This window comes from Notothenia coriiceps, unplaced genomic scaffold (assembly GCF_000735185.1).
Source record: "Notothenia coriiceps isolate Sejong01 unplaced genomic scaffold, NC01 NC01_scaffold00037250, whole genome shotgun sequence".
Taxonomy (NCBI): Eukaryota; Metazoa; Chordata; class Actinopteri; order Perciformes; family Nototheniidae; genus Notothenia; species Notothenia coriiceps.
In genome coordinates, this window is record NW_011369951.1 from 15867761 (window position 1) to 15884735 (window position 16975).

Below are 16975 nucleotides of genomic sequence, written 5' to 3' on the forward strand. Positions count from 1 at the left end.
CAGGTCTTCTCTGTGTTAGAGTTTTTCTCCCTACAGGGTGTACTTTGAGGGTTTGTGACTCTGCAGACCGTTTACATGCAGAAAAACCTTCATAACACACAAGGGGAACGGGTAATAACCGGAAAAGCATGACATGGGACCTTTAAATCAACTATGTAGGTTGTTGTCTTACTTGTAAGTGGGCAGCTTTCCTTTGGTCTCTCGAACATATGAGAGGTAACATTTCCACAGGTCGATGTGCAAGACTTTCATTAGGCATCTCTGAAACAACTACATCGGGCAAGAAGACAAGATGAGACAAAAGTACAATAGACAGAAACATTTTTACTGTATATTCCATTTGAAAACCACTTTATTTGCTTTGGCTTTATAAACCCATTTTCAAAACTAGCATGCTGATCATCAGTGGCATATCCCATGTAGGAGGATTACCAGAGAAGCGGGTTTTACTCCAGCCCGGATTAAGAGGGGGGGGGGGTTCAGGTTTTATTCAGCAGTGTTGCCGAGGTTATTCTGTTTCATTAGACTGGCCTCGGATGTGCCCTACATTTCAGAGATCCACTCAAACTCATATTAATACACCATAGTTTGCAGGATGTGTTTAGTGCAGGATTCTTACTGTGTTGAATTTAGAGTGGAAATATGATCAGGATCAACTATTAATGAGTGGAAAACCAGTAAAAAGGGAGAAAGCAGATTCCATTCAATGCAGAGTCACAGTTAAATAAATACACATTTAAATCAGTTATCCAAAAAACGGTGTTTAAAAATAATTGGGAAACAATTAAAAAGATCTGAGCTATGGTATAGAAGGTACACAATAATAGCGTTGATTCAACAAAGGCTTCAAAGCGGCTCATTTTCATAACATTTTCTATTTTGCCATTTACACTCACTCTGCTTTGCTTGGTGGAATCAAAATATGTGCATTTACATGTATGTTTTAGATATGTCATAAAATCGTTTTGAATGGACATTATAATAGTGCAAAAATCATTGCAGTATTAAACAGCTGAACTAAAGGACTGTCAAAGCACACACGTCAGCTTCCAGGACTGAGATGGACACTTACCTTTTCTACCTTGTCATAGTTTTTAGCCTTGATCTGAAAACAAGAGTGTAAATGCAATGTTAATTCACAAGCGTCCTCTACTTTTATGGCTTGTAAGAAACATGCATTCATGCAAATGTGACCACAAACAGACACACACATACACAGGACCACTAAGATCAACAAAGTGAATTCCACACAAGGACAAATTATTTGTAAAAAGGGGTTTATTTTCTTTGTAGATTGCACCACATAACCCATAAATAGAACAACGCTAACATGTTACAGAATAAATCCAGACAAAATGTGGATACAAAGAAGAGCTATTTGTGTTGTTTCTCTGGTGTCAGTGCTCCAGGTGGGTAGACCTATCCCCTCACATTGTTATGCTTTGTATGTTTACAAAGATGAACCTCTCCATTAAACCATCCTTGAATTGAAATAATAGTCAATATGGAAAATAAGTACCCCCAAGGCAGGGGGGAGTGTGTACTGTTGCCAGATGGCTGTTATGTGACAGAGTAAAAGTCAAAGTGTATCAAATCGCATTCCACGTCTACGTTCTAAAATAAATGGCTACACTGAGGCCTACAGAATTCTGTCGTTAATGATATCGGTGATCATCAAACTGTCTCACACCGACCTGCTGTAACTAAATAATTAATACAAAATGATTTTATCTGGGGGGGGGGGCTATTGCCTGTTGAGATGCATTCTAGAGACGTGATAGCAACGTAGCCAGTTGGTGCCTCCCCCCCCCCCTCTGCTCTTGAATCCTGCAACCTTTAAATTCTCAAATGTGAAATAAAAGGCCCTAAACACTGTATTCAAATTAATATTGGAATGTACAAAACGTGCAAAATGGGATAATTCAAGGTTTTGTTTTGTTTGGAACCAATGATCTAAGAAATGCAACACCCGATTCTGAGGTGTTGCATGCATTTCACATAAATGGCCAACTAAAATCTGTTGTTCGACACCGTTCAGCCTTTTAACTGGATCTATAAATTGAGGTTTTCTAAGGAATCAAATTGCTCAAGTTGGATTTTTTTTTTTTACAGTGTGCCTTAAGGGTAACTTCCCAAAAAGAGAATGACCTACATTACTCATGAAGGCACTGCATCACCACATTTAGCTCTCACCTTCACTTTAACACAGATTAAGAAAATGTGAATCTCTAATAGTAAAAAGAGAGACAAGAGCAGTGTTTGGAACATGAATCCAAAGGGATTATTTTTTGCCAGGAAATCAAGTATTTCCTCTTAAACCTTTCAAATAGTATGCAATGCCTAAGATGTAGAATATGAGATCTGAAATTCTATAATGGTTTCTTAGGACAAACTAAACCGATCATGCCTAAATGCAAGATTGTTGAGCTTTTCAAGATGTGGTTGAAGTGAAGGGGGAAACCCTAGGTTACAGAATTAGAAATCTTCTTCTGTTATCAGTTAAAGCTGAGCCTCTTGATGTGTCTCAATGTCACCCTTAAATAGATCAGCTACATAGTGTGCATGAGGTGGTTACCGTTCATCTAGATGCGTTTCCTGGTTGCTTTAAGAGTCTTTGGGATATAGATAAATAATAGTCATAAAAACACAAACTCTAGAAAATAAAAACAACTTTAGACTTATTTGATATTTTAAGAATTTTCACTACAGACTTACTTTCAGTTGAGCAAAGAAAGTTAACATGCTAAAAATGAAAAATAATAACTAAAAAACTATTATGATCAAAATATCTCAGGTCAAACTATTTGTAAATTCAGTGCTGACTGACAGAATTATACATTGCGACTAACAAACATCAAGCTGCACGAGCAACTCAATTAGGTATGTAGTCTCGTGCCGATATAAAGTGTGCTTTCTGAGGGTTTCTATCTTGGTTTTTGTATAATTTAATATAATCGGACTGCTTTGGGGGATAAGAGTTATTCCACATACCAAATAAGGGATTATTTGTATAAGCACCAGAAAATGCAAATGAGATGCAAACTATGAAAATGTACTGCCCACTCATGCTGCTGTTTGAAAACTACAATGTCTGCTTTTAAATCCTCAGCCAGAAACACACATGTAAATAAATAACTTCATGCAAATTCAAATGTCTAGTTTTTGCATACATTATATTTTGAGTTATGTTTTACGCTGAATTGTGGTTTGGAGTTAAGTGGGGAGAGGTGATAATAGAAATGTTATACTTTGCGATAAATAAATGAACATCATACATTTCTTTTTTGGTTTTAGGTGACTGAACTATTTGCATTTGAATGGTTGCTAGTTGTTTTGGCCCACTATCCTCTAAAGTCTTTCTGGTCAAAAGTGTACTTTCTATTTGGTAGGAACATTACAAAAAGAAAAAAAGTCTCCATTCACAGGCAGATATCTAAAGTATACTTGCATATACTATCCTCACATGACACTTAAAAAGCCCCATTATCATATGTATTTTATTTTTGTTGCAAACATCAACACTGACGTGACATAAGTCACTCTAATATCATGGTGCTAAAATCAACTATAGATGTACTAGCTGTTCCCATACTCCATGAATACTTCAGCACCCCCCCCCCAAAGCAAACTATTCAGTCAGAAGTTGTATATGTTAAAATATAATAAATATAATGTCTCTTGTCAGTGGACGTTAGATGCTTCACTAAAAAAAGATCTGGGTAATTATCAAAATTAAAAAATGCGTCACAATAAACTAAATATACTTGTTTTCCTCAAAATGAATATGAGTCTGTTTAAATGTATTTAATGTCTCTCATCTTCTGCATATTATTTAAGATCCACAAAGAAAAACATCCGTAGTAACTGCTCAGCTCTGCCTGTCAACTTTGTAGATGGGGGGAGTATGTTTATAGTATGGAGCGTGACACTGATGCTTTACTTGCACAGTGCCATCTGTAGGTTTAAATTATTAAGGACTGTCTGGGAAGAAGCCTAGTCCATATGGAAAAGGCAGTAATGTCTTCCTTTTCCATATCATATCTATGCATTTCATTAACTCTCTCACACCAGGCCCTTTTTGCACTGGGTAATTCAGGACTAGGGGGGAAGTTAAAGGGCAGAGGAGGGGGCAGGGCTAGCTTCACAGAGGAAGGCAACCCCACAACAACAAACCACAACAACCTCAGCATACAGCAACATTCAACTCTGAGCATATGGGTAATCATCCCATAGTTACACACTGGACTTTAAACTAGAAGCTACATTCTGATGGTTGGTAATGCTGTTAAACTCTGTGCACACAATGTGTTGAACACAAACTGCGGCAGTCATCTGCAGAGGTGGATGGCATCAGAGAATGCATTTCACCGGGTTAGCAAAAAAAGATGAAAAATGAATCATCCTATCAATAGCTTGTTGCATAATAGCAAAACCTGTTGATGGCATCAAAGGGAATGAGACACTGGGGCGTATATTCAGGAGGGTTGGGAAGAGATTTGTCAAAGAAAGAATGGGCCACACCATAAAATATTTGTTTATGAAATTACCCGAAAGAAATGACACAGGAGGCAATAAATTGACACGACAAGTGAATAAAAGGCTAATGCACTCCGATACCATTAAAATTGTTTTAATACTGTTGCAGACCAAACATGCAACAAATGCACTTTACCCCATTTAAATATGACCAAGAGAATATGGTTGTTTTTTTGTATCCTGGGAACTAATTTCCCCTTTGTTTTAGTTTAAAATGCACAATTCTTAAGTGTTTAGTCAGAGCCTGATACATTAAAAATGCTTTTAAATCAAACTACATCTATTTTCAAAGGCAGGTATGCTTTGAACTGCCAATGTTTTTACTCATCACTTTTGACCATCTAAAATAAACCTAAGCTAAAAACTGGATCCGAACAATTTAGTCAGGCCTTGTTACTCAAAACAAGAATTGTGACTTTAAACTTCAGTTTAGAATGAGACATTTTGTTTGTGTGAAAATCACATTGTTGATCATGTTAGAAAAATCCCCAGCCATGCACACTAAAGAAAAGAAAAAGTATTAACCTCTGCTTCAATGAATAGTTTCCAGAATCGGCCAGAACTTGGGAACTGCGTGACAAGTCGCTCATATGTCTTCCTTGCTTTATCTATTGGTTGGTTCTAAAGAAGGAGAATGCATTTACATTCAATGCTATTGAACACATTTAAATCAACATATGGGAGAAAAAGATTAAGTGATTTGAATTTAACAAGACCTAACCCTTTTAACCCCCAACCCATATTCCCAGTTTGCTTAACCCCAGGAATACAACTCTGTGTCACTAAACCTGTGCTTCTCGAATCAGAATGCTCCATGCGTCAAGGTCATATGGGTTTTCTTCCAACTTCTTCTCTGCCTTCTTCACCTTCTCTGGAATATACTCTGGCGCTGCCTGAAAAAAAAACACATAAGGCACATGGGGAAAGGGTTAAACTGCTGAACAGACATGCAGTGCACAGTGATGCTTTTGGTGAGGGCTGTAGGATGATCAATACAATTATTGGCTACGCCCCCTGCAGTGTTTGGTAGAAGTATAGACGACATACCCATTGCAGCTAATTAAAGAGTTGAATATAGTTACAAACACAGAACCCCATTTTCCCTCCCATTAGATAGCTAAAGTTAGCTCTTGAAAGCTGCCATAACTGAGAAGCATCTAGTACCATGAATGCGTTACACAGTCTACCTGGACATACATGAAAGTGTATATCAGGTTAACATGCAGTAAATGTTAAGTTAACTAACGCGTAAACACAAGGAAACTAACGGTGGTAACTTAGCAACAATGCTACAATTAGCTAGCAAACACGGCGTACGACGGGCTAAAGTTACAGCTTTACAACAAAACCAGGGACAAACAATCCCCGTAAGTTCGTAATATTTGTCAATATTGACGTATAAACATTACACACTACATGTATTGAAACAGAGTTTACCTAATAACATAATTAAAGTAAAGCACACAAGGTAAATTATGCTAGCCCCTCAGCAGAACTGCATGTAACGTTAGCTACCTGATCGGCTGCTGCTCCCTCGGTAGCCATGACTGGAAGAGTAATCTAGGTTAGAAATGTTAGATCAATGGGATAAACGCTTAAAATATAACGTGATGGCAATTTTAAAGAGACTAAGTGATCGGCATAGCTTCAAAATTGCTGATCACATTGCCCTCAAGCAACTAGCTGCTCGATGGCTTGCCGATATTTTAAAATGGCGAGAAACTTGCGTTCGGCTGTTGAGCTCTGACAGTGGCGACAACAATAGTACTTCCGGTATCAAAATAAAGCTGATGTATAATATATTTATTCTCACACATTTATTGCCAACACTGTAACATTTGCTCACCTATTACAATGAAGATGATGCATTTTGTGTAAATAAATGCAGAAATACATTAAAGATATAAAATGTGTGTTTTGTTTTAATCTCAACTTTTATTTTTGTATTAATCCATTCATTTATTTATTTCCACATTCATTAATTTTGTGTTGTATTTTCTTATTCCTGTTTTTTCTACTGTATTTATGCGTTTATTTGATTTGTTTTACGTATGTCATGTTCCGTCCTGCTCGTTGTGTGCATAAAGGTACAAATTAAATCCAAATCACATCACAGCAAGACCTATAGTTGGACATTTATTGGTTTGAAAACACATTGTTGGCCCAGAGGCTTTTCATGCAGGAGCTTGAGGTTCAACACCCGGTGGAAGGTGTCTTGTCTTCTGCCATGTATCCCCACCACTTTTTTTGAAAAGTGATGCCCATTTGGGAAGCATTTCTTTGTCCTTTGTCAATCTTATTCATACCCTAAAATAGCTAAATATTAACAAAACGTGTATGAATAGGAGGAGTGTCCAACATGCATTCAGGTGACTCATATGAAACTGGAAACCAAGTTTCTACTTTTGTCCGATAGGCGGCTCCTCCTAGAAAACACATATCTATATATTTGTACTGCCCTATAACTCTGGGAGGTTATGTTATGAACCACAGCCCGTTTTGTGTGAAGGTATATCAACATATTTATGGTGAATAAAAACTCAAAAGATCTATCCACAATCAGTAACAAGAACTCGTTTAGTAATGCAGCATGCTGGTCACAATGCTGGCCAGTGGGGGGGGACAGAGGATAGTCCCCGAGAGCGCGTGCTTGAGTGTATCTGGACAAAATCCCGAATCAGACCAAAGCAAAAGACCACAGAGCAGTTACCTGATCACAAGTGAACTATTGTATTTGCTCTATCTTTCTCTCAAAGTAAAACACATCAATGTATATCTGATCTGACTACAATTTTTTTTTTTTTTTACTGTTTACTCGTAGTAGGATTGTAAACGTATGATGTAGTACTCTGGCTCAGATTGGCTTATTTGAAGATAATGCACTTGCAGGATTCTTGCTGAATTGAACGTGTATCCTCATCAGGGCCGAATTCACCAACATTGGGGGGGGGGGACATACTTGAAAAGTATCCCATGTGTTAGTGAATTTGTATATATTTTCATTTAGAATGGCAGGAAATTAGTATTCAAATTTTGATTGGATTTTTGGTCCCCTCCAATGTTGACTCCATGGTTACGGCCTTGATCCTCATGGTGGATTGCACTGAAAGTCTGTAACTGTGTAAATAGCTATGGATGAAAGCTACATTAAATGTATTGTATAATTGTAGTGTTGTGACATCATTTTAGTTTTAGTCTTATAATGTGAGTAACAGGGTTGCGTTTGTATGAGTGCCACACTCCTTCAAGAGTGACAAGACTGGAAATATATTACAAATAAAAGAGTTTTGGTCTACCCATGGTAGTAGCACATGGCTTGCTGATGTCCTGTCCACTGTGTCATGTGACAACAGTTTTTTCAAGTGATTTTTCACAGTTTTTTCACTTCCTCTGCCAAGCTAAAAAGGTTTCGATAACAGGGTTGCGCACATGTTGAGGGACACACCTTCTGTGCAAAAGTATTGTTATTTAAAATGTGTTTATGATTTAACACATTTATTTTACCATTGCAAGAGACATATATCAATAGTATCAAAAAAAGTAAATAAAAACCCTATTTTAAATGTTATATTTGCATGCAAGTTGGTCACCAAGAAGCTGGGACAAGAGAAAAGGGCCATTTTAGAGTTCGAGAGCTATTTGATATTTTAAATAATATTTTGAAACCACTTTTTCTACAACTTTATATGCATCTAGTCTCAAAACAAGTATATTTAACACAACAAGTGCATTTTTGAGCTTTTTGGGCATGTATTATTAGATTTTTTCATGTTCTACAATTCTACAATTCTGGAATGACCCAGTGTTTTTTTTAGCATTACAAATGTGTCTGTCTAGATTTGATTATAAACTATGCACTGGATGAGATCAGGCCTGGGAGGGACCACACAAGAAGCCCACAGGAAGCATGTGGCTAATGGGTTTTAAAGGGATTTCTATATGTGTGTGTGCTACTCGTATCTTCCAATAACACCCCAGACAGGTGTGTTTATTCATGATATACCAGGGTATAGTGTTCTCAACTGCTTTCCAGCTGACCGGGCCTGGTGGGTTGTTGACTGTAATTGAGGTTAGGACATCTGGTGAGGACTGGGGAAAACAAATGAATTGTGTTGGATTAGATTACAGCTGGTTTTCTTAGACACAGGGGGTTTATGAGCAGCTTTGTCTGTCAGCTGGGTGCCTCCGGACTGTCTGAGCAGTAGTCTTCAGCTCCCCCACTAATTACCTTAAGACCCCTCTACACTTAGTTTAAAATGTAATGTAAAATAAAATGTCCAGTTGCCTCATTCAGTATTAAGGTATACATTATGTTTATTTTTTCACCAAATGATTACTTATTGTATTGTGCTGCAGCTGTATTATATTCAATTGTGTTGTACTGTATTGTTCATACTCAGTGGTGTAAAGTAAGTAAGTACATTTACCCGAGTACTGTACTTAAAATGTTGAAAGACTTGTACTTTACTTTAGTATTTCAATGTTTTGCTACTTTAGTTTGGACTTCTACCCTACTTCAATTGAGATGTAAATTGTGTACTTTAAGCCCACCACTTTTATTAAATACATGTAGTTGCTTTGATTTTGATTCAAGATGTGAAATGTAATCAACACTTAAATTACATTTAAGTTACACCTGGAGTAACATTCACAAGCTACCCTGTATAGGATTAGAAGTAATTAAAATGAGCTGCACCTTTACCAGCTTTGATAAACACATGAATGAATCAGTATTTATAACAAATAAATATGAAATATATGATTCTGAAATGCATTTTGTACTTTTAACTGACTAACATTCTGAATTCAGGACATTTACCTGTAACAAAGTATTCCTACACTCTGGTACTTTAATTAAGTACTAGATCTTCTCCCACCTCTGTACTGTGTGTAACGTCATCTGATTCTTTGTGAATGTATCTGCTCGCTGATTGATTACTCTGGTCTGACCAATGCCGTCAGTTCGCAAACATTTGCGCTTGCAGTTGCTAGAGAAAAGAGACATGTTTGAGGCAGGCAGGGCCTTGGAACAGCACGTCTAGACGGGGTAACGGACACCCTTACAGAGATGGGCTACTTCGCCCAAAGAGGAAGAAGACGAATTTGAACTGTGTAGCTACAACCTGGACTCGGTGTGGTGTTTCTGTACGCTCATATGCAAGAGTTATTTAATGTTTAAAATGTGGGAGATGGTGGCGTTGCCGAGAGCGAGCTCTCCCTTCCTGTCGTCTATGACAAGATGGCAGCAATGCAGGCGAACTGTGCATGGTATGGATTTATAAATCCATAACATGTTCAGAGAAGCCCTGGATTATATCTATAGTGACTCTATGTGAAGGTAAGTGGAGGAAATATGGCTGTCTATGGTGATATTTGTTCAGCCTAACATTTGAGACGACAGTCTAAATGTGACGTCATACAAAGTCATAACTTAGCTAAAAACTTAGCTAGCCAGCTTTTTGCTGTTACATTAATCGTACGTAAGTTAGTTAATATTAACTCTGTCCGGACTTTCGGTAGCGTTAATTAAAATAGTGGTGATTGTCTTTTTTGTTCGGCCAAACAGAGGTAGCAATGACGTTGTTGGTAATAATTAATGTGACTGCTTTGGACACTGTTGTGCTTTTAACAGAGTTGTCACGGCGACCAGTTGGTTTTCTTTTTAAAATGTTACTTTGATCATTAACTAGCTAACACCAGATTCTTCTATAATTAGCATACCGTATATGGACAATTAGGACCGAGTGACCTAACTTGTGAGTACTGTATTACTTCATAATGTGTTAGCTTACACCTGGCTTCGCACGTCACCGAGTTGACCTTAGCAAAACAGTGCAAGACAATGTATCACTAATCATAGCTAAGAAAAACTATTTTTTGTTCTTGTTACAAAATTACACTCGCTTGATTTTACTTGGTCTAAATGTGTACAATATGTCTAGTAATGTCACCTGTTACTAACCGCTTATAAAACTAAGCGCAATTGTAAAGCGATATTTAAGAGACCTCAGTGGCTCACATATGTTTATCTTGAGACTGCTACTTATCTTGCAAGCCTATTTCACGGTGTGCTTGTTCATTTAGTTAAGTATTTTGGTCGATCTGCCTAATACCCGTTAATAAACACACTTGGATTATTTGACCAACATAGCTAAAACAAAATAAATATGAACACAAACTGAAAGAAAATAGGTTTTACGATGCAAAATTGCAATTAATGTCATGTTAATCATACTCAACTATATGTATTTAGTAGCACAATTAAGGTGGTGGTTTCTTGTTTTAATGAAGAGGTATACAGTCAATCGTTGAGCTCCCTAAGGAGGGTTTGGACATCACCACCACCGCCCAGCAAATCAAAAGTACCCTTAGCCATTATGTGGCAGGAACCATCATGTTTTTTTTTACATGGTGAAAAAGAGAGAATTAAGACTTTGGCCTAGCAGCTCTAATCAACTTTACTTTCCCTTCTACATGTGTCTTGTATGACAGCCTTACTATTTGTTTGTAGCACTGAAACTCATAAGATAACAGATAGTAGATATTTGTTCCCCCCCCCCCCCTATGTTAAACTGAAACTTTCCACTGGTTCAGCAAATACTGCACGGATGTTTCGGTTGGTTTGGCTTATGCAACAGACTTGGTTTCAAGTATTGTCCTAAAAGTATAAATGATGGGGGCTGGCCTTTTTGTATTTTCATTTCTTATTATTCAACCAAATAACTAGTTGTATTCTCTTTGATTGTATTGAACACTACTCTTAAAAGATAAGAGAGATGAGTTGTGAATACTTTGAACCTTTAGACAGAGTACAGCTCAGCCCGGTACTGTTATGTTTGTGTGATTCCCCTTTGCATAAAGAAACTCCTGTCTTCTGTACATGTGTCACATTCTTTTGCTTATTAGTAGCAATGCAAGGTTGTGGTGGTAATACCAGTAATTCCAGGGGACACTGGACACTCAACACCGTGTTGCCACTACATAAATATGTAAACAGTGTTTGCCCTTACAATAATTGTTATTAGTTGGTGGTGTTGGTTGTTAGTACAGGAGGGGGGGTTGAGTGCTGTCATGCAGCACTGATGTGCTATACTTTGGGCTGCTGGTTATCTATCTATTACATTGCGGCCAACCTAAAGACTGATTCCATCCTCAGATGTGCGATAACAATAATAATTGAGAGTTTTGGGGGAGGGCACCATGACAAACGTTTTCAGTAACACAAGTGTTTGGTGGAAAATAGCCAATTTCCCAAGAAATAAACATCGGTTCCAGCACACAGTGCATAATTACCTTTCTGCATCCAGCGGTCTGGTCAGAGCCCCTGGATTTGAATGACACGGTTGATGCTTTTGTCCGGAAACTGGTGAGGGGAAAAAATATATCTGGTTTATGGTCTATCGGCTCTCTCTGCTTCTGTGTCGGTGTGCAGGTTGGGTTAATGATAGGTGTAACAGTTTGTTCCTCCCTATGATCTATGGTTTGAGAAATAATATAAGTACTTGTTTGGGTGTCTTGTATTTCAGTATGTGCAACGTGGTGACAGCTGTAATTCCATGCTTGATATTGGAAATAGACTGGTGGCTTTAATCCTAAATCGATGAATTTACACATTGCCTATAAATGAAACCCAACCTACATATATTTAAGGCATCTGAAATTCTAGTATCTTTATAATTTGTTCATGACAGTAAGCAAGACTAAACAGTTTCAGTAGGAATGAGGCATCTGTCTTCCTATCGTTGGCCCTTTGACTTTCAAATATGATTAGTCAATGATTGGCAGATACATTTTTTTTAAAATAGGTACTCGCATGTCTAAGTATTATTGACTATTCCTTCAGTATACCAGTATATTGCCTTTTATACAGGCGCTAACCCGACAAGGAGAATGCTTCTAAATGATAGTCATACGTTCACAGTGGAAATACCATGTGGTCACATGCTTGAGAAAATAGAGGGCCTTTTTTTATTCTAATGAGCATAGAAGATCATGTTCACGAGACTCAGGCAAAGCACCACAATGTGAACTGAGGTGGTTGGACTGTGAGTTAAGGTACGGACACACCAACCCGATTATCGGCGTTGGTGGGCGTCAGGCCGATGATGAGCGTCGACACGCCCTACTCGGATTGGTGTGTCCCGCACCGTCGGGTCTTTTCAGCCGACCCGACACCTTTGTTGAATCGGCGGGCAGTCGGCCAAAGAAATCACTCTGATTGGCTGTTCAGCTATCGAATCAGTGCATGAGAAGCGAAACGGAAGTGAGGGACCCAAACAGTAAGGGGGCGGAGCGAGTGGCTGAGGATTTCACCGGAGGATGGTCTGGTGGTTCCTCGGTTATCGCTCCTCCATTATCGCTCCTCGATCTTCCGGCAGAAATAAGCGCCATGGGACGCTACTCAAGATGGCGCATACAAATCAACTTCCGGTGGACCGAGAAATTAAAATAACCGACCTGAGACGCAGCCTAAATCGCAGTCTGTTCTTCTTCTCTCGGTTATCACGCAGTCTGTTTTCCGGTTATTGCCTCTTTTGAATGACGAATACACACTACCGCCGCCTGCTGGTAAGAAGAGTTATTGCCACTCACACATGCGCAGTTCGTACGTGCTTCTTGGCCGTTGGCTGAAGTCTTTGCGGTGTGTTCCAATGCGACACATGACCAAAACGCAGAGACGACGCAACAGTCGGTGTCTGTGTCAGTTCTCTATTGGTGTGTCCGGGCCTTTAGGGAAGCAGCCCCTGCATGACAGGGAGAGCAACAACAAGGAGTTCAGTTAAAGCATACTGAAATCTGAATTAAAAAAACCATCTAAAGCATGCTAAAAGTGTATGAAGATATATACAGTATATAGGCTAATGATTTTTAGAGATGTCATAAAACACATTGATTATGTTTCCCTGTATATAACACAAATGGCTGTTTACCATGAATGTAGATTAATTGCCTAACAAAATGGATGTTACAGAAGGCTACATATTGACCAAGATGAATGTTGCTACTCAATTATAGAACAAAGAAGCAAAATGCCATTGAAATGCACTGATGATAATTAATTTCATATGTCATTGCCAACAATGGGCTGTGTAAGTTTCTCAAACCGAACATAGCCTCATACATTTAACAACAAAATGATTTATAATGAAAATAAAACATATTACATTCTGCAGACTCAAATCAAGGATGAAATACATTAATTAAAATATGTGACAACAGTGCAAGATGCACAATGTTGCTTGTTCTTTATTTAAAAGGTTAATGGTTATATATATATATATATGTTGTTTTTATATTTGGGATTGTAGGAAACGGTATTTCGATCTCTGTCTGTATACACAAACTGGAAGATTGACAATAAAGTTGACTTTGACTAAAGAAATAAAATAATACATTGAGTCAAACATTGATGAACTGGACTAGGCCTCTCTGTTTTGTGCAACCAAGCCATCTAACAGAATGCATGAAACTAGATGATGTTATCACCCAAGCTGGTCGCACAATCATTTTGACTTTGAGTAAAGTGTGAATGCTCAATGCGTTAATGCTGTATCATAAGACAAGATACACTCATCAAAGCAACACTGTATAACTTTCAGCCGTGAAGCCGAGACACATGGCTATGAATAGTTTCTACAGCTCCTAATTATCTTGTAATAAGGGTTTTGTGTATGAAACACTGGTCCGTTTTTAGGTCCTAAAACCTCTTAACTATAATAATAACTGATGGAAAAAATATTTTGGGATAAGCGATGTTGTTGAGGTGCCATATTCGACCGCTTCTATTTTAAACAAATTATTAGTGTCTCACAATGACACACCATTCAACTGAACCTTTGCTTCACCGGACAACTCAAAAAGCAAAGATAAGATCTGGTTTTCAGGTGGTTCAATGTTAGCATGAGTGTCAGATCCTTGATACATATTGAGGAAAACAAATGGAGTGTAAAGATAACTTTGTTTTTTGTTTAGTTTTCCCTCTACAACATGGTGTGACTACCATCACCTGTTCATCCTCTCACCTATTGTGATTATTTCTGTCTTAAGGCACTTTTGTTTTGTCTATCAGAACCAGTTGCTCATTGAGGACAGGTGTCCAGTGTTTATTTTCCTCTTAGTTTAATTTTCAGTAGACCAGGGTCAAAAGTTCAACTGTTAGCAATTACTTGGCAGCTCAAGGTTGCTGGAACGTTCTATAGCTTTGAAGGCAATGCGATGCCACAGGAGGAGCCTCACAGCTGTCCAAAGGAGTATCTGGCTTCAGATGGTAATAATAGCAGCAGCTGCCATACTTTTAAAACAATAAAGGCTGTCTACTTCACATCCTTGTGCTAGACTTCTCCTGGCCATACAGTTATTGTATTTGTTCGACCAGGGAAATTAACTAATGCCCAAGTTACGTTTTGTAAAAATTAAATGTGGGTGTTTTATTACACTAAACTGTATTCAAATCTGAAAATGTTGAATTATCAGTTTGCAGAACATTCAAAGTGCAGTTTCCTCTGTCTTGGGACTCTGGCACCAGACAGATTGCTCTCTAGACCAGACAATTAACATCCCATTTTCCCCTGGCACTGAGACGAAACTCAGAGTAAATGAAGTATTTCATTTCAAGTCATGAAACATTTGTGGAGGAGCCATCAAAGATACTTTGCTGTAGCTCTGCAACATAGATTTATTTTTTACCCAAATGTTTTATTTCATTTAGGAAAGTCTGAAATTGTACCCACAGTGGCTATAATAAATAATAGAGGCAGGGTTCTTAAATTACAGGCCACACACTATAAACGTAGGCGCGTTAGCAACTGCCCAAACAACAATTAAGCAGATCCCAGTCTCCACTTGGGAAGAGGTCGGGTACTGTCTTAATTAAGTTCTTACAAATGAAAACAAAGACAGGCAACATATTCACTTCCACAGCTACTTGTAATTTTGAGTGTCCAATTCATCCAACATGCAGGACTGTGGAAAAACCATGAACATACAGGAAGATCATTCAAAGCCCCAGCCAGCTACCATTACATTAGAATGAAAACCTAACATAAATTAAGTGAACACTATTAAAGATCATTTGAGCTGTCTAGGTTATAAAATGTAAAAAAAATTGTCACTGTGGTGTGCTTCCAGATTAGACAGCCACAGCAATCATTTGTTGCTGTGACAGTGTGGCCAATTTTAATTTCCCCATGGAAATATGCAATTCTGTTTTCCATTCACGAACAAAATGTTTGCCCTTTTTGGCCCTATTTGAGAAATTGTTTTGAAAAAAGAAGATGGTAAACGGCGTTAGCAAACAGTAATGTGGCTGTTTTTGTCTAAAGAGCTATCGAGGGAATGGGTTGACCTTATCTTGCTGCTCAGAATAGAGTCAAAGGGGTCACTCACAGCGTTAGTGTTATCACAGCATAAGTGTGTTTTCTATCAGTGGCATTTATTTTAGGCGACTGCGGGGCACGAACAACCCACATCTGGGACTGTCTCTGTATTGTCCTTTTTAGTTTTAGATTTCTAAAAACTGATCTCTTTTTACTGAGCTAGGGAAAATAAGACATTATTATTTACAAGCTTAGTAGCAAAACTATATTATTCAAACAAAGCACTATTGATTACATTTTTCTAATTTGATTATGTAGGTTAACATGGTTCTATATGTTATTGGTGATTTAAAAAGCCCGAGCTGCTTATACATCGCTGAATGTCCCTTGAATGAAAGTAGCTCATAGACTCAGAGCCACTGAGCCAGTTCTGAATATGGTATTTGAGGATTTTCATGAAACTTGTTATTTTACCTAATTACTCATTTTCTGTTACACATCATTGAGAATACTTTAGCAAAAATTACCATTACAGCTTGCTGAAGAATTTTGAAACTATTCCTTGAGCATGAAGTGCTTTATCCTCCCCGAACACACATGATGGGACAAGACGGAAAAATAAACCCTGTCTTAAGTAATTGGACACGTAGGCCTGATCTGATGATGCTATGTGACTATTTTTTCTCTATTTTTCTATCTCTTATCCTATCTCCTTCTCTAGTGGTTGCCTAGAGACCTGCAGTAGGATGCATGGAAATTGCAGATAAAGGTCAGGCAAACCTTGGAGAAGTTAGTCATCCAGTGTGTGGAGGTGTTAGTGGGATTACAGTGGATATGGCAGAATGGTGAAGGATTTTTTAAAACACTCCACTATAACATGTTATCTTGTTCTGATCCATGGGACGTTTGCAGTTTGAATGACAGATGGTTATGAGGGTACTCATAGTTCTGATGTCATCAAGTAGGACTAATTAAAAAAACACAATGGGATTTGAAGTGTCTGTCAGTTGTTTTGCACTCATTGTTACCTAAACTCACCCTTGGCCTTAATAAAATAAAGACAGGAAAACACTGCAGCAGTTTTCTCATATGAGCAGTTTCCCTTTCACACATGACGCACACAA

General features: G+C 38.0%; 1 protein-coding gene across 1 annotated transcript in view; it reads right to left on the bottom strand.

Moving 5' to 3' along the window:
- cstf3 (cleavage stimulation factor, 3' pre-RNA, subunit 3) overlaps positions 1–6263 on the bottom strand; it is an 11210-nt gene extending 4947 nt beyond the window's left edge. Inside the window, exons 1-5 of the mRNA XM_010796487.1 lie at positions 6052–6263; positions 5325–5429; positions 5062–5157; positions 1073–1105; positions 173–270 (exon numbers count right to left, since the gene is read on the bottom strand). Coding sequence (XP_010794789.1) covers positions 173–270; positions 1073–1105; positions 5062–5157; positions 5325–5429; positions 6052–6081 — 362 coding nt within the window. The 5' untranslated portion in view covers positions 6082–6263. The remainder of the gene's footprint in view (positions 1–172; positions 271–1072; positions 1106–5061; positions 5158–5324; positions 5430–6051) is intronic.
- Between the last annotated feature and the right edge of the window lie 10712 nt (positions 6264–16975).